Below are 21,412 nucleotides of genomic sequence, written 5' to 3' on the forward strand. Positions count from 1 at the left end.
ATTTGTTCTGTTGCGTTACGGTGCGGATGTTCTCCCGAAATGCGTTTGTCATTCTTGTTTGGTGTGGCACATATTTGTAACAGTGTTAAAGTTGTTTATACGTCCACCCTCAGTGTGACCTGTATGGCTGTTGACCAAGTATGCTTTGCATCCACTTGTGTCTGTGAAAAGCCGTAGATATTACGTGACTGGGCCGGCACGCAAAGGCAGTTTGAGCCTGTTCAGTGCTAGACTGCTTCATCCCAAGTGCAGGACTAATAGACTCAAAAACTCCTTTGTCCCACACGCCATTAGACTGTACAACTCCTCTCTGGGGGGGAGGAGGGGGTACTAGGATGACAGGGAATGCAAAACAATAACAGTGAAATACTTTTTCATAACATGGTCACTACTGCCTAGTTTCTCTTGTTATATTCTTATTTTACGGTTATATATTTTTATTCTCATCGTTGCTTTTTATTTTTATTCTATTGTAATATTTTTTTATTTTGTCTCCATTTACCTGTATACCCCCATTATTTACTTTTTACAATTTTGTACACTGCTGCTGGAATTTAAATTTTCCTGAGGGAACTCTCCTGAAGGAATCAATAAAGTACCATCTATCTATCTATCTATTTAAGGTTTATTGGCGCTCTGTACTTCTCCCTACGTCCGTGTACCACTCCGTACAGCAGAGTTTTGAAAAGTCATAAATGTTACTTTTTGAACCGGATACCGATAATTCCCGTTATTACATTTTAAAGCATTTATCGGCAGTCCGATATTATCGGACATCTCTATTATTAACTGTAATGAATGACAGGATTTGGTCCCCCAGAGTCCCAGACCGTGCACCAACATTGAATAGATCTTTAGGCTTTGCTGCACTTTTTTGACAGCCAATTCAAGACAATAATGGTCCAGATATCTAGCCCTGTATGACTATGATCAGACATAGCTAAATATACTAGAGCATCGTTTTCCATACATTCCCTAATTTGTGGCGGCCCGCCACAAATACCATCCATCCATCCATCCACTTTTCTACCGCTTATCCCTTTTGGGGTTGCTGGAGCCTATCTCAGCTGCATTCGGGCGGAAGGACAAGTCGCCACCTCATCGCAGAACCAACACAGATAGACAGACAACATTCACACACTAGGGCCAATTTAGTGTTGCCAATCCACCTATCCCCAGGTGCATGTCTTTGGAGGTGGGAGGAAGCCGTAGTACCCGCAGGGAACCCACGCAGTCGCGGGGAGAACATGCAAACCCCACACAGAAAGATCCCTCAGGACCTTCGTATTGTGAGGCACATGCACGTTAACCACTGTTCCACCGTCCCAATACATGTGGACAAAATGATTTAGCATGTGGAAAAAATGATTTAGCACTATCGCTTCTTAACACGAGGAAAACAGCAGGAGGGATCAAAGTTCCCAACTTAATGACTTTCATTCAAATGCACAATTTTGCCAACGGACAAAGTACATTATATTCAAATTTTTGTTTGTTTTATTTGACTTGGAGATTTAAAAGTTTACATTCCAATTACGATGATAAAATATACGAGAAATACACATTTATTGCATTTAAAAAGGGCATACCTGCGTTATAATTATGTATTATCAAATACATCAGTGGTTAATTTGGTCTCAAAACACAATAATATAATTTATTGGCAATAATCCGTAGGTCAATATAACGTCAAGCGACATTTGTTATTGGCCTTCTTGGGCATCGGTTCACATCAATTGAAATGGTGCCATATACTTTGTTGCAAGTGACGTCACATCCGTTTGCAGACTCGCCAAGAAGCCCTCAAGCAGACGGAACGGACTCAGTCAGACTGCCTCAGGGTAATGTTGCAATTATCCATGCCACCAAGGCAAGTATGCCAGATAGAAAACACTCAAGCATGCAGTATGGCTACACTTTTCAAAATGTGCTTGCTTGCTGCTAATTTAGATTGGATTTGCCATAGACATGCTACTGAGCAGCAGATGTGATTTTACATGGCAATTTTAACACTTTGAAATTTGGTAATGAAAATTACAACCAAGATGCACATTACAATCAAACAGCTGGTGAGTAATAAGTACAATACTTACAGTACTATAAACACTATGTAGGGCGCTACAAAAGACTAGATTCCGCTAAATGGCAAAGACTTCCGTATTTTTCGGACTATAAGTCGCATTTTTTTTTCCTAGTTTGGCCGGGGGTGCGACTTATACTCAGGAGCGACTTATGTGTGAAATTATTAACACGTTACTGTAAAATATCAAATATTATTATTTAGCTCATTCACGTAAGAGACTAGACGTATAAGATTTCATGGGATTTAGCGATTAGGAGTGACAGATTGTTTGGTAAACGTATAGCATGTTCTATATGTTATAGTTATTTGAATGACTTACCATAATATGTTACGTTAACATACCAGGCACCTTCTCAGTTGGTTATTTATGCCTCATATAACGTACACTTATTCAGCCTGTTGTTCACTATTCTTTATTTATTTTAAATTGCCTTTCAAATGTCTATTCTTGGTGTTGGCTTTTATCAAATACATTTCCCCCAAAAAATGCGACTTATACTCCAGTGCGACTTATGTTTTTTTCCCTTCTTTATTATGCATTTTCGGCCGGTCCGACTTATACTCCGAAAAATACGGTACTTCCTGACTATGCAACACACCATGGCCTACAGTATACACGACTGACACCTTAATGCAGGGGTCACCAACGCGGTGCCCGCGGGCACCAGGTAGCCCGTAAGGACCAGATGAGTAGCCCGCTGGCCTGTTCTGAAAATAGCTCAAATAGCAGCACTTACCAATTAGCTGCCTCTAATTTTTAAATTGTATTTATTTACTAGCAAGCTGGTCTCGCTTTGCTCAACATTTTAAATTCTAAGAGAGACAAAACTCAAATAGAATTTGAAAATCCAAGAAAATATTTTAAAGACTTGGTCTTCACTAACTGACAAAGAAACAGATTAAAAAAATTTGGTGTCCAGTTCAAAGTGTGACATGATTTATTTAAACATTTGAGAGTTGACTTTTGTATTTTACATGAGTTATTATTTGTACAAACATGGTGCGAAGTAATTCATGATTTGTTCAAAAATGTTAGTGGCTAGCTAGTTAAAATGGGACATTGTGATTTCACAAGACTGTCTTAGAAGTGATCATTTGAAAATGTTCAATTTGAATAATGTGCACCTAGAGAAAATATAAAAATAAAGTGTTGCATATTGATATGTATCTGTTTCTATGTATATTGATTGTGAGAAATCATTAAGATGATCAGTGTTTCCACAAAGATAAATATAATTAATTATTAATAATAACATAGAGTTAAAGGTAAATTGAGCAAATTGGCTATTTCTGGCAATTTATTTAATAATAATAATAATAATAATAACTGGGATTTATATTGCGCTTTTCTAAGTACCCAAAGTCGCTTTACATGTTTTTCTGAACCCATCAATCATTCACACCTGGTGGTGGTAAGCTACTTTCGTAGCCACAGCTGCCCTGGGGTAGACTGACGGAAGCGTGGCTGCAATTTGCGCCTACGGCCCCTCCGACCACCACCTATCATTCATCATTCATTTCACCGGTGTGAGCGGCACCGGGGGCAAAGGGTGAAGTGTCCTGCCCAAGGACACAACGGCAGCGATTTTTGGATGGTAAGAGGCGGGGAGCGAACCTGCAACCCTCAGGTTTCTGGCACGGTTGCTCCACCCACTACGCCACGCCAGTGTGTATCAAACTGGTAGCCCTTCGCATTAATCAGTACCCAAGAAGTAGCTCTTGGTTTCAAAAAGGTTGGTGACCCCTGCCTTAATGTAATTACAACTGGGTGCAAAGTCTGCTATATAATACTTGTAAGTTGCAAATGACACTTAAAAATGCAGTCCATTTTAAAGATATAACAACTGGACAGCATATTTATCATTATTAGCTCAATGTTAAAATATATTCTATTATTAAACAATGATGAGGTGGCGACTTGTCCAGGGTGTAAACCCCGCCTTCCACCCGGATGCAGACGCAATAGGCTCCAGAGGGACAAGCGGTAGAAAATGGATGGATGGATGAACCCACACAAAAGTACTAAAAATTGGTAGCGTTGAGTATCAATCCCCAGGTACTATGAATCAGCACTGTTTCAACTCAAATGTGAGAGGCACCCATCTCTACTAGCACAAAAAACATGGCATTGATGTGGGAAACATTGGTGTAACTAATTACTTGAAAATGGTGATAGGAAGTGGGAGTGTGAGATAAGATTACGGGGGAAAGAAACAGTCTCTTGTTTGCAAATAGAAAACTGATTATCATCAGTCCAAATCAAATCTGTCTGAATGAATCTATGTGCAAACAGAAAGCTGCCAATAAGGCTTTAAATGTTTAATTCAAGACGTAGTTCATCTCAGTTACTGTGGGAACATTGAACAAATTCTCCCAATTTTTTTCCACTTGCTGACGACGACGCAGAGCGCGTGACACATCCCAGGTCATGCTAGATAATGCTGCATTCATGCCAGCTCCTTTCATCAGGGAGCAACAGTGTGGAAAAGCGAGAGAGTTACCTCCAAAGTGCGTCCAGTCAGCTGATTTACTTGGCAAAGGTAATCTGTCCAGGGAGAGAACGGAAGAAACACATTTTCGGTTCTTAGAAAATTAAATGTCAGTCATGGTGTGATTACCAAACATGGGATGCTAAGATGGTGAGAGGTTTTTAGTCCTGGTGGTGAAGCAGGAAAATAGACATGTTGATATTAATCCAGTCTCACTTTTATCAGTACAAATCAGAACTCCTTACTACGCTAAAGAAGCAAAATAAAAAATAGAGACTAAAATCATATTAATTACTACAGTACAGGCCAAAAGTTTGGACACACCTTCTCATTCAATGTATTTTCTTTGTTTTCATGACTATTTACATAGTAGATTGTCACTGAAGACATCAAAACTATGAACATGTGGAGTTATGTGCTCAACAAAAAAGGTGAAATAACTGAAAACATGTTTTATATTCTAGTTTCTTCAAAATAGCCACCCTTTGCTCTGATTACTGCTTTGCACACTCTTGGCATTCTCTTGATGAGCTTCAAGAGGTAGTCACCTGAAATGGTTTTCACTTCACAGTAGGGGTGTAACGGTACACAAAAATGTCAGTTCGGTACATACCACGGTTTATAGGTCACGGTTCGGTTCATTTTCGGTACAGTAAGAAAACTACAAAATATACATTTTTGGGTTATTTATTTACCAAATTTGCAAAATCTTCCACCAAAAATATTTTTTTTACTGGAATATTTGATGTGAAGTAATGGGAACCTTGGATAGGTCAATAATTCATAATATTGATTTTGATTCAATATTATGTTTTGAGCAATGACAGTTTGAAAGAAAAAAAAACAGCTTTGTTTTATTAGTCAACATTGCAACTTTTTCAAAATTACATTTAACCTTTAAGCTTTTTTATTTCACTTTTGTTATGTTTTTGTTTATTTTAATAGTATTTTTAGAATGTGCCGTGGGCCTTTAAAACATTAGCTGTGGGCCACAAATGGCCTCCGGGGCACACTTTTGACACCCTTGCTATAGATAATAAAAAATTAAATGTGATAAATCTATGGATAAAAAGCAGATCCTGGCGACGCATGAGCGTTTATCATAACTCTCTCTGTCTCTGCCCCTCCCTCACCAATGCTGCTGCGCACACAATTTGTTTTGTTTTTAACCCCTTCTTAACCCTGAACGTACATTGAAAATACACGCAACCCTAACTCAAAATGCCGGACATTCGAGGCATTTAAGAAGCTGCGCCCTGACAGCTCCGCAAAAGAGGACATGTCCGGTGAAAATAGGACGTATGGTCAGTCTATCCTAGCCCGTTAGCTGCTAGCATGCCTTGTGTTGTGCTTCGGTGTGCATCGTTTACACAACGTGCGTTACGCTACTTAATATGTCCGTGTGGAAACTTGTTCGGTACACCTCCGCACCGAAACGGTTCAATACAAATACACGTACTGTTACACTCCTACTTCACAGGTGTGCTTGAAGCTCATCTAGAGAATGCCAAGAGTGTGCAAAACCGTAATCAGTGCAAAGGTTGGCCATTTTGAAGTAACTAGAATATAAAACATGTCTTCAGTTTTTTTTCATCTTTTTTTGTTAAGTACATAACTCCACATGTTTATTCATAGTTTTGATGCCTTCAGTGGCAATCTACAATGTAAATAGTCATGCAAATAAAGAAAACACATTGAATGAGGAGAAGATGTGTCCAATTGTTTGGCCTGTTCTGTACATGTAATCCACTTGATTGAGGTTGAACAATACTTGCTTACCTACTGCTTTGGTCATTTATTCAATAGCCAGAAGAGAACAGATGTACTGTATCACATCACAGTATCTGGATTTTGTTCTTATGCTCAAACATATATACTTTGGCAAAATGTAGCCGTTCGAGTTGGGATTAAAATGGAGCTGATGGGAGCAAAGCCACGAGAGAGCAGATAAACAAGCTGGGTCAGCAGGGTGCTTGTACTTGTTTTCAACTGTACACAGAAATAGGCCGGAAACAACCCAGGCAGGCCGCTTGGTGAACAACATCAAAACACACTTAATTGATCAAGTAGCTTCAGGTAAATTTAAGTCCCACATTTGTATTGTAACTAAGGCTGCAACTAGCGATTAGTTTAGTTAACTAACGATTAATTTGGTTAATCAATAGAGTAATCAAACTTTCTGGCCTTAAAGCGTATTTTAGGGAAAATAGTTTAAATAGACAAGGGTTTCTCTAATGACCTTTATTCCCTTAAATGCAGATAACAATTAAATTGTACTATTACCACAGGAGCATCACTATAGCCTAATCCAGATAATAGATAATAAAGAACCAAACTAAACAAAAAGACTTGCTGATAAAGTATGAATAACTGAGTGCTAATGTATTCAACAATTTAACACAGTGATGTTTGATTTTTGGACAAACAAATCATTAGCATTAAAACAACTGTAGATGCGTACATCTCTACACATGCCTCGCTCTCGTCTTCTTTGGACCCTTTGCTCTCTTTCCACCTTGTCGCCGTTTTTCTTTGAGATATCTGTCTTTATCGGCACACCGCTGTCTCGCCACAAAGACACACGTGCCACATCACCGGAAGCACAAGCTGCATCGCCAATAGGTTCACTGCCCCGATGTACTGGAGCAGTACGTACTTTACACATTAAAGGAATCATCGAAGCAACAAATTACTAATCAATGCTTTTTTTCCTAATCAAATTATTTGATTTAATCGATAAATCGTTGCAGCCTTAGTTACAATACTACGTTACAGACTTTATTGGCGGGAAGTTACAAAGAAAGTGGTAAATCAGTTCAGTAGGTGAAGCATATAAAATAATTATGTTTGTTTGCCCACTCCTAAGGCTATCACCTTTTATGGCTAACCTTTACAGGATTAATCTGAACACACCAAGTGATGGACTTGGCCTCTTTGCTTAAACTTTGTATAATTCTATACTGCCAACTTCATGGCACAGTTTGGGGGAAGGTCCCTTCCTGTTCTAAAAACGACTGTGCCCATGTCCAAAAGTTTGGACACACCTTCTCATTCAATGTGTTTTCTTTATTTGCATGACTATTTACATTGTAGATTGTCACATCAAAACTATGAATGAACACATGTGGAGTTATGTACTTAACAAAAAAAGGTGAAATAACTGAAAACATGTTTTATATTCTAGTTTCTTCAAAACAGCCACCCTTTGCTCGGATTACTTTTTTTGCACACTCTTGGCATTCTCTCGATGAGCTTCAAGAGGTAGTCACCTGAAATGGTTTTCACTTCACTTCACAGGTGTGCTTGAAGCTCATCGAGAGAATGCCAAGAGCGTGCAAAGCAGTAATCAGAGCAAAGGGTGGCTATTGTGAAATTTTTTTAATATAAAACATGTTTTCAGTTATTTCACCTTTTTTTTTTATTAAGTACATAACTCCACATGTGTTCATTCATAGTTTTGATGTGACAATCTACAATGTAAATACCGTATTTTTCGGACTATAAATCAGTTTTTTTTCATAGTTTGGCCGGGGGTGCGACTTATACTTAGGAGCGACTTATGTGTGAAATTGTTAACACATTACCTTAAAATATCAAATAATATTATTGATCTCATTCACGTAAGAGACTAGACGTATAAGATTTCATGGGATTTAGCGATTAGGAGTGACAGATTGTTTGGTAAACGTATAGCATGTTCTATATGTTACAGTTATTTGAATGACTCTTACCATAATATGTTACGTTAACATACCAGGCACCTTCTCAGTTGGTTATTTATGCCTCATATAACGTACACTTATTCAGCCTGTTGTTCACTATTCTTTATTTGGGCGGTATAGCTCGGTTGGTAGAGTGGCCGTGCCATCAACCTGAGGGTTGCAGGTTCGATCCCCGCTTCCGCCATCCTAGTCACTGCCGTTGTGTCCTTGGGCAAGACACTTTACCCACCTGCTCCCAGTGCCACCCACACTGGTTTAAATGTAACTTAGATATTGGGTTTTCACTATGTAAAGCGCTTTGAGTCACTAGAGAAAAGCGCTATATAAATATAATTCACTTCACTCCACTTCATTTATTTTAAATTGCTTTTCAAATGTCTATTCTTGGTGTTGGGTTTTATCAAATACATTTCCCTCAAAAATGCGACTTATACTCCAGTGCGACTTATATGTTTTTTTCCTTCTTTATTATGCATTTTCGGCCGGTGCGACTTATACTTCGGAGCGACTTATAGTCCGAAAAATACAGTATTCATTAAAAAATAAAGAAAACACATTGAATGAGAAGGTGTGTCCAAACTTTTGTCCTGTACTGTACATCCAGAAAAATAGTTTGTTATTCAAAATAAACTATCTTTAATGACATCAAGTTGTTGAACGTTGTTAAAAATCACATGTTTACTTGACATCGTAATGAATGGTAATGCCATCGGTTAAAAGGTTATAGAAACAAAAAAACATGTATATTAAATGAGAAAATACACTAATATTGGCTCATTTTGTCTACAGACACATACAGAGTGCTTTTTTAAACGTATGGATTTGACACTTGATGCCGTGTGGATGACATCCATTTAACAAAAGGCAAGAGCAGTAAATACCGTATTTTTCGGACTATAAATCGCAGTTTTTTTTTCATAGTTTGGCCGGGGGTGTGACTTATACTCAGGAGCGACTTACGTGTGAAATTATTAACACATTACCGTAAAAAATAAAATAATATTATTTAGCTCATTCACGTAAGAGACTAGACGTATAAGATTTCATGGGATTTAGCGATTAGGAGTGACAGATTGTTTGGTAAACGTATAGCATGTTCTATATGTTATAGTTATTTGAATGACTCTTACCATAATATGTTACGTTAGCATACCAGGCACGTTCTCAGTTGGTTATTTATACCTCATAACGTACACTTATTCAGCCTGTTGTTCACTATTCTTTATTTATTTTAAATTGCCTTTCAAATGTCTATTCTTGGTGTTGGCTTTTATCAAATAAATGTCCCAAAAAAATGCCATTTATACTCCGGAGCGACTTATAGTCCGAAAAATACGGTAGTCATTAAAAAATAAAGAAAACACATTGAATGAGAAGGTGTTTCCAAACTTTTGGCGTGTACTGTACATCCAAAAAAATATTGTTAGTCCAAATAAACTATCTTTAATGACATCAAGTTGTTGAACGTTGTTAATAATCACCCGTTTACATGATATCGTAATGAATGGTAATGCAATCGGTTAAAAGGTTATAGAAACAAAAAAACATGTATATTAAATGAGAAAATACACTAATATTGGCTCATTTTGTCTACAGACACAAATACAGAGTGTTTTTTTAAACTTAAGGATTTGGCACCGTTTTTGATGCCATCCATTTAACAAAGGCAAGAGCAGTAAATAGTAAGTATAGAGCTGGGTCTACTTGGGATTACTGCACTAATGCTGGCAAGGAGCCTGTTCAATGATTTAGATTTTATCATACACAGTCACATTATTTTGCTGTGTCATGGCCTCTGGGTGCACTTTTTAACATATGTTCCACACATTCAGTTGGGGTAAATGTGTTGGCTTTGCATCTGGCTTAATCACCTGAATTGAATTTAAACTCATTTAAACATGATGCGCCAATCAGTCACAAACGGTGCAAGATGCTGCAAATGGGAGATTGACTTTCTTTAAATAATTAACATGACACAAAATGACAACAACACAGCTAAAGCTTCTTACCTCTTAAGGACTTTATCATGGGTATCGCTTCCCTGCTGAACAAGGCGATCCAGCACCTCCAGTGGTGAAGTAATAGCAACCCCCTCCTCGTTCAAATCCTCCAGCCCCTCTTCCTGTCTTGAAAGCCGCTCCAGTGCCACCTTTTTGACGGCCTCCGATGTCTTCTGGCCCACGTAAAGCGAGGCGGCTCTGGGCAAAGCGAGGTCAAAGAACACCTCGTACGGCACCGGGGCAGGTGTCTTGCTGCACGGACTTGGCGAGAACATCCCAAACTTGCCCACTTCGTCCTCCGGGGCAGAAGGGCTGCGGTGCAAGTGGTGATCGATGGGTGTGAAACCTGACAAGAAGGGCCAGGATTGTTCCAGGCCAACGGCTGAACTCTGGCTCTCTCCCGCTCCCCCTCCTTGTTCAAGAACACTGCTACTGGCAATGTTCTCCACTTTGTTTGGGGAAGACACAACATGGCGTGTGTCTCCAGGTTGGCTGTTGGTGAGGTTCTTGTCTTGTGCCTGGCAGCCCGTCAGAGTCTCAGTGGTGCGGTAGAAAGGGGAGTCAAAACCCCTCAGGCCTGACAGCTCCTGCTTGTCCTCCGTGATCTTCAGCAGCTCTTCTGTGATGGCCGCTACACATATAAAAGAAAAGACACATCGTGGAAAACCTTGGAATAAAACCAGCAAGCAGGGTGCCAAGCATCTGCAGCACCGTATGGAGAAATAGACATTTCAGAGTTTGCAATTTTTCTAATCATTTTTTGGGACAAAATCCCCCCCCAAATCTAAACACTAGAGGCACAACACACGGCATGCTAGCAGCTAACGGGCTACGATAGACTGACCATACGTCCTCTTTTCACCAGACATGTCCTCTTTTGCGGAGCTGTCAGGGCGGAGTTTCTTAAATGCCTCAAATGTCCGGAATTTTGAGTTAGGGTTGCGTGTATTTTCAATGTACGTTCAGGGTTAAGAAGGGGTTAAAAACAAAACAAATTGTGCGGGCAGTAGCAATCGTGAGGGAGGGGCAGAGACAGAGAGAGCGAGAGAGTTATGATAAACGCGCTCTGCTTTTTATCCATGGATTTAATTTTTTATCATCTATAGCAGGGGTGTCAAAAGTGTGCCCCGGAGGCCATTTGCGGCCCACAGCTAATGATTTAAAGGCCCACGGCACATTCTAAAAATACTATTAAAATAAACAAAAACATAACAAAAGTGAAATAAAAAACCTTAAAGGTTAAATGTAATTTAGAAAAAGTTGCAATGTTGACTAATAAAACAAAGCTGTTTTTTATCTTTCAAACTGTCATTGCTCAAACCATAATATTGAATCAAAATCAATGTTACTATGAATTATTGACCTATCCAAGGTTTCGATTACTTCACATCGAATATTCAACTAAGAAAAATATTTTTGGTGGAAGATTTTGCAAATTTGGTAAATAAATAACCCAAATATTTATATTTTGTTGTTTTCTTACTGTACCGAAAATGAACCGAACCGTGACCTCTAAACCGAGGTACGTACCGAACCGACATTTTTGTGTACCGTTACACCCCTACTAAACACCTGTGTCACAAATGTGATGTGGTTCTGCAACATAGAAAAAAAAAATCAACAGCTCACCCTCTTCTTTTTCTTTTTCTGTTCTCAGCTGAAGTTCCAACTCCTGTTTCTTCATGAAAAACGACAGCTCCGTCAATGTCATGGACATATTCTCGTCATCACCTGTGTTTGACGATAGAATGTCACAAGTTGATGTCACCATTGCACCAATAGAAAGTTCCAACAGGAAAAAGTATAAAATGTTACGGTCCCCCTTTTTTTTTTACGTTTGTCTGGGCATTCAATTGATCGCAACTGGACTGTTCAGCTTGTTGTAGATGTCTTCATTAGTTCATGCTCATAGACTTACATTATAAGACAAACTGAACAGTCGATTGAATGCCCTGAGAATACAATGACATGTATGAATGAGAACAGCCACATACATCAAAAAGTTTAAATTTGATTTGATTGAAAGTAATGAAACTGCACCAACTAAACTTAAAAAAAAGCTTTTTGACAGATCCAGGCATGACTACTGTATTTTTCGGACTATAAGGTGCACCTAAATCACTTAATTTTCTCAAAAATCGACAGTGCGCCTTATATACCGCTGCGCCGAATGTACGGAATAATTCTGGTTGTGCTTACCAACCTCGAAGTGTCTTAAGCGTTTAGCTAAATTGGCATAGCAATTTGAGCGTATCACTGCTAGTCTGCACCATACTGACACATAAAGAGTCTAACGCCAGCCAAGAATGTTTAAAATAATATCCAAGTGGCTGACATTTATCCATGAAAATATAGAGAAGCAGCTTGAAGGATAGACCGTACAAGTCCGCTCTGCATGGTAAATACTGTACATTATTATTACATTATTTCATAAAACTCCTGTAGTTGTTTGTAGTACGCTAGACTTGTGTTGGATCAGCTGAGACCCCCGGTGGCTCCTTCCTTGGACCATCTACAGTTTGCATATCAGCCTCATGTAGGAGTGGATGATGCTGTTGTATACCTGCTGGTGGGAGGGGCACTGTGAGGATCATGTTCTTTGGTTTCTCCAGTGCCTTTAACACCATCCAGCCAATTCTGATGAGTGACAAGTTGCTCTGGATGAGTGTCAGTTCATCCATTGTCTCCTGGATCACTTATTACTTGTCTGATAGTCCCCAGTTTGTGCGATTGGGGAGCTCCCTATCGGATACTGTGCTCAGTGGTGTAGGTGCACCTTTCCTGTTCAACTTGTACACCTAAGACTTCCAGTATAGTTCCAGGTCCTGCCACCTGCAGAAATACTCTGATGACTCTGCTGTGGTCGGGTGTATCAGAGAGGGACAGGAATCGGAGTACAGGACACTGATCGCTGACTTTGTGGAGTGGTCTCAGGCGAACCTCTGGTCCTTAATGTGGACAAGACCAAGGAGCTGGTCATCGACTTCAAGAAGAAAATGACCCCTGTGGCAGTAGTGAGGCAGTACAAGTACCTGGGAGTCCACATGAACAGCAGACTGGACTGGAAGGACAACAGCAAAGCTGTATACAAGACGGGCATGAGCAGACTCTTTCTTCCTGAGGAAGCTTAGGTCTTTTAATGTTTGCAACAAGCTGTTGTAGATCTTTTATCAGTCTGTTGTGGCCAGTGCCCTGTACTTTGCAGTGCTTTGTTGGGGGAGCAGCACCAGCAAAAGGGACTTAGACCGGATTGACAAACTGATCCGGAAAGCCGGCCAAACTATTGGTACGCAGTTGGAGGCTTTTGTGTCAGTGAGGGACAGGAGGACACTGGACAAACTGCTCGCCATCATGGACAATCCTGCCCACCCAGTCCACCAGACAACTGAGGGACATACTCCAACAGGCTCCTTCAGCTTTGTTCCCACACAGTGCGATTCAAGAACGCCTTCATTCCGCACTTAATTCAGCTGTATCGTCCCTCGACATACAGCAATAGATAATATCAGTCGATTACCTGACCGCTGCTATGTTAGCTACCACTCTTTGTTTATAATGTATATTTTCTGCTGGATCTATTCTTTATTTTATGCTGCCCTGTTTTTTTTGCTACAGCTGTTACGTATACTGTAATATTGTACATGGTAATTGGGATTTGTTATATGTTGTATGTATTATATAAAAATATAATAATATCAGTATATATTATATACTGTATATATAATATGTAAATATTACATATATGTTATATTGCTACTATGGTACATTTTTAGTCTACTTTATACATTTTGTTTCCGCCCTCTTTTGTGCCCTTGTGTGCATTATCCTTTCCATCCTTTGTAACTGAGCTACTGTGTGGAACAATTTCCCTTGTGGATCAATAAAGTTTGTCTAAGTCTATATTGTATTGTTTTTTCTAAATAATACTTATTAACTTAAAAATTGGTATTCTTTCTAAGGAAAGAATAGGCTGGGGAAATGTGTTTAAGTGACAAAACAAGCAGGTCTAATTGTAGTACACAGCCAAGTGTGACTGTGTGATCCCTGACTTTAGGCTGAAGTGTGTCAGCATGAAAATGACCTGAATCGATGAATCAACTCAAATCATTTGCTACATCAAAATATGCATGTATTAATCAAACTCCTCTACTAAGGGTTTGATCACAGGCAGCTGTCTTCCAGATCAGATTTGAATGCAAAGAAACAAACAATCTAGATGGTTTCATATACATTGTAGATGTGATGGAACATAATTAACCTCGGTTTGTGGCTCCAGGTTTTTCAGAGTCTTTCACAGGTTCCTGTCTCACCAGTGCAGGCTTACTGCTGTCGACGTGCCTCCGTTCCTGCAAACAACAGTTTGAATACAATTACTTGTGATATTTACTTATTACTTGACATAAAGATACTACACGTCGGGCGTTGGAGAGATACTTGAAAATTTTAATACATTTTTGACAAAGATCCTTTTACTACAATGACACAATTGAGTAACCGGACAAAGTAACAAGTGTGAATTTTTAGCATTGAATTAAAAAATTTATCAAATATACCCACATGGGATTTTGGCCAATAGCAGGTTTTAAAAAAAATCAACAAATATTTTAAAAAAAAAGAATTTGGGTAACAGGAATGTGCTGCGATTTCAAGTCCTCAGTCATAGTTGAAATATAAACGATTATACAGGAAAAATGAATGAGTGATTTTACTTTTGTCCTTCCCATGGACTGCCATGGATCTGAATGATACCACTTCCTGTGGACCAGTTGACTTGAAGAACATTACACAGTATTTGTTAAGGTAACAGGAGTGAGTGAACACCTGGGGACATCGACTTGAAGCTTAACTAAATTGCTTTTTTTGTGGGGACGGCCAATACAATAAAAATGGGACCCATTGCCTCCCTGCTTGGCACTCAGCATCAAGGGTTGGAATTGGGGGTAAATCACCAACATGATTCCCGGGCGCGGCCACCGCTGCTGCCCACTGCTCCTCTCACCTCCCAGGGGGTGATCAAGGGTGATGGGTCAAATGCAGAGAATAATTTCGCCACATCTAGTGTGTGTGTGACAATCATTGGCACTTTAACTTTAACATTCATTTTTTCCACTGTTGAAGTTAGTTTGAATCGATATTTGAAATTGTATTTATTATCAAAATGCAGGACATGGTAAAATACAAACAACTTTTACAGTTTGTTATTGTGCACTAATACATTTTATTTTCTGAGGACGTAAATGGCAAGGATCCAAACAACCATTGAACATTACAACTTCTTAGTAAAACTAAATGGAGAAACATGCTCATACCACGTATAAGCTACCACATTATTAAAAAGACTAGCGATGTCCGATAATATCGGCCGATAAATGCTTTAAAATGTAATATCGGAAATCATCGGCATCGGTTCGGAAAATATCGGTATCGGTTTCAAAAAGTAAAATGTATGACTTTTTAAAACCCCGCTGTACGTAGTTGTATACTCTGTAGAGAGATGTACAGAGCGCCAATAAACCTTAAATGCACTGCTTTTGCGTGCCGGTCCAATCGCATAATACCTACGGCTTTTCACACACACAAGTGAATGCAAATCATACTTGGTCAACAGCCATACAGGTCACACTGAGGGTGGGCGTATAAACAAGTTTAACACTGTTACAAATATGCGCAACACTGAACCCACACCAAACATGGATGACAAACACATTTTGGGAGAACATCCGCACCGTAACACAACATAAACACAACAGAACAAATACCCAGAATCCCTTGCAGCACTAACTCTTCCGGGATGCTACAATATACACCCCCTGCAACCCCCCCACCTCAACCTCCTCATGCTCTCTCAGGGAGAGCATGTCCCAAATTCCAAGCTGCTGTTTTGAGGCATGTTAAAAAAAATTATGCACTTTGTGACTTCAATAATAAATATGGCAGTGTCATGTTGGCATTTTTTTCCATAACTTGAGTTGATTTATTTTGGAAAACCTTGTTGCATTGTTTAATGCAGGGGTCACCAACCTTTTTGAAACCAAGGGCTACTTCTTGGGTACTGATTAATGCGAAGGGCTACCAGTTAGATACACACTTAAATAAATTGCCAGAAGTAGCCAATTTGCTCAATTTACCTTTAACTCTGTTATTATTAATAATTAATGATATTTATCTTTGTGGAAACACTGATCATCTTAATGATTTCTCACAATAAATATATATAGAAACAGATAAATATCAATATGCAACACTTTATTTTTATATTTTCTTGAAGTGCACATTTTTCAAATTGAACATTTCCAAATGATCACTTCTAAGACAGTCTTGTGAAATCACAATATCCCATTTTAACTAGCTAGCCACTAACATTTTTTAACAAATCATGAATTACTTTGCACAATGTTTGTACAAATAATAACTCATGTAAAATACAAAAGTAAACTCTCAAATTTTTAAATCATGTCACACTTTGAACTGGACACCAAATCTGTTATCTGTTTCTTTGTCAGTTAGTGGGAAGCCTGGCATTGCATGCTGTTAACTAGTGTGTTGTACTCTGGTGTGTAACTTGACACTGCAACTCTGAGTGAGTCTTGCAGATGTGCATCAGTGAGGCGTGTTCTGTGTTTGTTCTTGATGAAGTTCATGTCAGAAAAGGCTGATTCACAAAGATAAGATTTTTCCTCATTGTTTGCGGAACCTTCTTAATCTTTTGGACATATTTTCACAGCAATCTGGCCTTAAGCTTAATTATGATAAATGTAAAATGTTAAGGATCGGAAATCTAAAGGGAACGTCCTTTCGAATGGAATGCAAAATGCCTGTTTTGTGGACAGATGGACCAGTTAACATACTTGGTGTTGTTGTCCCAGAAAATCTGGAAGATCTAGGCTCAGTAAATTATGATAATCGACTAAGAAAGCTGGACAAAAGTATGCAATTATGGAAAGGGAAATCCCTAACCTTGTATGGTAAAATGTCTATTGTCAACTCGTTAATTATTCCTCAATTTATTTATTAGTTTTTGTCATTACCAGCTCCATCACAAAACTTTTTTAAGATTTATGAGCGGAGGGTCTTCGATTTTGTCTGGAACGGCAAACCAGAAAAGATTAAAAGAAAGGTTTTGTACAAAGAGTATGAATATGGGGGCCTGAAACTTCTCAACCTTGAAGCTATGTGTCTGTCTTTAAAAGCATCAATTGTTCCAAATATGTATTTAAACATTGAGTGGTACACAAATGTCCTGTTGGACAAAAAACATGTACTGTATCAAAATAAATTGTATCCTTTTTTACAAGTGATCCCCTCCCAGAGAGTCTGCTGGGAAACATGGAATCCACTCATAATGGTGTTTTCAATTTTATGTGCCAGAAAAAAGAGACGATATTTTGCAGCAGTTAATATGGATGAACTCTAATATTGTAATAGATGGAAAGCCTTTCTTTTGGAAAAATATGTTTGAAAGAGGAATCATTTTTGTCAATGATATTATCAATGAGAATGGTAAAATTATGAAGTATGATGAATTTAGAGCTATGTATGGTGATGCTTGCTCAAGCTTTTCATTTTATCAACTAACTGGAGTAATTGGGAAAAGATGGAAACAAATAATTAATTATGGAACTACTAAATTATTAGTTTGTAAACCTCTAATAAGAAATTCTAGTTGGCAAAAAGGAACTAAAATAAATAGAAAAATATATAATTTTTATTTAATAAAGAAATCTTTGAAGGCTGCCTCATACAACACAAATGGAAAATGGGAGGACTTTTTTGACTGCCCGTTGCCATGGGATGCCATATTCAAACTAATCTATAAAACCACTATCGATGTGCAAAATCGTTATTTTCAAATTAAAATTATTTATAACTTCTTACCCACAGGGAAAATGTTAAAATTATGGAATATGACAGAGTCAGATGATTGCCGATTTTGTTGTCAGGAGCCTGAATCCACTCTGCATTTGTTTCGGTATTGTCATACTGTGTCTTTGTTTTGGGTGGAAGTTGAAAAAATGTGTTTAAGGATTGGTTTGTTTATGAAGCTTAATGTGGTTTCTGTTACTTTAGGAGAGTTCATTGACAATCATGATTTAGTCAATTTAATTATAGTACTCGGTAAAATGTTTATTTTTAAGGCCAAAAACAGATATTCACTTAGTATTACTTTCTTTAAAACATTTATTCAGTATTTTCTAATTTTAGAAAGTTACATGGTTGAAAACGATAATGATGCCAAAAAACATTAAAAAAAAGATGAGAAGTCCTCAAAGGCTTATTTTGAAAGTATAATTATGTTTATAGATTATATGATATCTGTTGTTGTGTTCCCTAGTTTGAGTGACCTGGACATAATCTGGACTGTACATAAATGCTTATTTTGAAAATGTAATTTTGTTTTGTTTATAAATTATATACAATCTGTTGTGTTCCCTAATTTGTTTCTGTGTACATGAATGAAGGTGTGTGTTGCTGAGTCCGACTTGGACATTATCTGGACTGGGCCTGGTTTAAAAAACCCTTTAAGCAAATCTAATTTCATTGACAACCTGGTCTGTTGAAGATAAGGCCCTTTTTTAAAAAATAAAATAAAATAAGATAAATAAATAAAAAACATTTTCTTGGAAAAAAAAAAAGAGTACAGGACACCGCGTTGGTGACCCCTGGTTTAATGCATCCAGCGGGGCATCACAACAAAATTAGGCATAATAATGTGTTAATTCCACTACTGTATATATCGGTATCGGTTGATATCGGAATCAGTAATTAAGAGTTGGACAATATCGGGATATCGGATTTCGGCAAAAAAGCCATTATCGGACATCTCTAAAAAAAACAATACAATTTATCCTGTAAAAATGAAAAAGGAGCATCAATTTTAAAAGTCAGTTTGAAAATACTTGTGTTTTAAACAGCTTACTTTTCTAGGTGGACTGGATTGGACGGTGTTGGCCGGTAAGGAGACGATAGGAAAGTCATCCGGTAGTGTGGGAGGTGGTGAAGAGGTGGCTGGCGTACTCGACGCAGGTGTTCCTTTCCCTCCTTGTCAAATGTAACATAAAAACAGCACGTGAGTAAAAAAATTTAAAAAAGATAATTTTAGCGTTACGTGTTGGAAATGAACGCACCTGAAGTACTATGAAAGCGGCTGGGAAGGTGAGTTGCACTGTGAGAGAGCTCGAAGTTGGGTGACATGCCTCTGGATGAAGGGGGCGAAGCCATTCCACACAAGGACGAGGGGCTCCACAGTGGGTCCTTACCCCCATAGGAGGAGTTAAGTTCACCGGTGGAGTTCTGTTCAAGGAAAGCAAAACTTGTTAGCATTTGGATTATAATTTATATTCTGAAGTAGGACACATACGTTTATTACTTTGTTGTGTGAAATGTTAGAAAAGGCTTCATCAAGTGAAATTACTCAAGCATAGGGTGCTTGAAAAAACACTAGCTTATTTATTATTAACTGTCTGCAATAGACTTAGTTCATACTAAGTCTTTAAGTTGAAGTTGCGTGGTAGTTGTTTTTTTGTGCAAATCTAATCCTATTGGCCACAATAATGAATTCAGTTAAGATTATGACGCAGTAAATTGAGTGATGCGGACACGTTTGTTATTGGATACTTTCCAATAGACATATTGAAATATGTCTACATGCAGTATTGTTTAGACGGCAATATTATTCAATTAAAGACACTTACCGGTACTAATGTCTAGCTTGCATGCTTTTTAGCTGTTTTTAGCTGATAGCTCCTATTAGCCTATAGTGGAGGTGTCAAAGTCATTTTCACTGAGGGCCACATTGCAGTTATGTTTGGCCCCAGAGGGTCGCTTCTAACAGTGAATACTATCATTACACAATCTTTTTATGCATTTTATAAGTAGATTTTTTTTTTAAACTAAAATGTAAAAATAATATGGTAAGTTGCAATACTTTCACCTCAAAATGTAGTGTATATTACTGTAAATGGAAAACAGTACTGATGTTTTTATGGTAAAAAAAGGCAGCTCAGTTGCCAGAATTTTACTGTAAAATGTAAATTAAAAAACCCTGCAATTTTACAGTAAAATTTTGGCACCTGAGCTGCCAGTTTTGTGTGATTTTACCGCAAATCAACAAGTGTAGATTTTTTGGTGTATTACTGTGATTGCCAAAACAACACCACAGTTTATTACAGTTAAAGAAAAAGTACTGTTTTTGTCATTTAGACAAAAATGCTGTAAAAACCACAGTAAAATTTCACAATTTGACCATGAAATCTATTGCTAGTTTGACATTGCACAATTTAAAGGATAACTTGCTTCGAAACCATTGTTATTAGTATTTATTTCTATTCAAAAAATGGTTTCAATGTTTGATAATATATTTTTGCGTAATTAGACAATATTTAAGTTAACATAATTTGCTATTACATGGAACACGTATATATTTTCTCTCCCAAAATAGAAAGAAAGAATACATTTAGTAAAAAAAAAAGTTACAGTACTTTATTGATACATATTTCCAGCCTTTCGAGGGCCAAATCAAATGAAGTGGCGAGCCACATCTGGCCCCCGGGCCTTGAGTTTGACAATTGTGGTTTATAGCCTTAACTAAAATACAAGAAAAGACCAACATTGTTTGCTAATTGGAGGATATTTAGATGTTAACTGGCTTTCAGGTTCTGAACATGTAAATGCGTTGCAGGACTGGTTGTATCTGAGCACTTATATAGATTTTAGATGCAAGCCGATATAATCTGATACTTATTTTATATCCGATATCAATATCAGATCTGGACACTCCAAATTATCAATATTTGTCATTGTTTATGATTCATTAAATTAAAAAAAACATCCCTTACTCATTTGTTTGTTTATTTTTTGGACCTAAAAAAACTGATCATCAGCTTTTGCATTTATGTAAAAAAAAGAAATTAAAAATGTCTGCAGATATTTTAGGCAAGTTCAAAATGTTACCTGACGTTTGGAGGTCGGGGGGCTGCGGCTGGTCGGCTGTGTCCCTGAGAAGGGGGGCAAAGACAGGGGCGGAGGCAGGGGCTGCCGTGGCGTGGAGAACGGGGTCGATGAGGAGCTTCCTGTTGTCAAAAAGCCAAAGGGTCGGATCACTCTTCAAATGAAAATGTC

General features: G+C 38.0%; 1 protein-coding gene across 1 annotated transcript in view; it reads right to left on the reverse strand.

The window, feature by feature from the left end:
• The window catches only part of tsc1b (TSC complex subunit 1b), a 66,018-nt gene that overhangs the window by 15,826 nt on the left and 28,780 nt on the right, over window positions 1–21,412 (reverse strand). The window contains exons 9-15 of the mRNA XM_062031692.1: window positions 21,245–21,363; window positions 19,420–19,585; window positions 19,212–19,333; window positions 14,553–14,640; window positions 11,924–12,025; window positions 10,304–10,925; window positions 4,585–4,628 (exon numbers count right to left, since the gene is read on the reverse strand). Of these exons, the coding sequence (XP_061887676.1) occupies window positions 4,585–4,628; window positions 10,304–10,925; window positions 11,924–12,025; window positions 14,553–14,640; window positions 19,212–19,333; window positions 19,420–19,585; window positions 21,245–21,363 (1,263 nt within the window). The remainder of the gene's footprint in view (window positions 1–4,584; window positions 4,629–10,303; window positions 10,926–11,923; window positions 12,026–14,552; window positions 14,641–19,211; window positions 19,334–19,419; window positions 19,586–21,244; window positions 21,364–21,412) is intronic.

This window comes from Entelurus aequoreus, linkage group LG21, assembly GCF_033978785.1.
Source record: "Entelurus aequoreus isolate RoL-2023_Sb linkage group LG21, RoL_Eaeq_v1.1, whole genome shotgun sequence".
In the NCBI taxonomy this organism is placed as follows: domain Eukaryota; kingdom Metazoa; phylum Chordata; class Actinopteri; order Syngnathiformes; family Syngnathidae; genus Entelurus; species Entelurus aequoreus.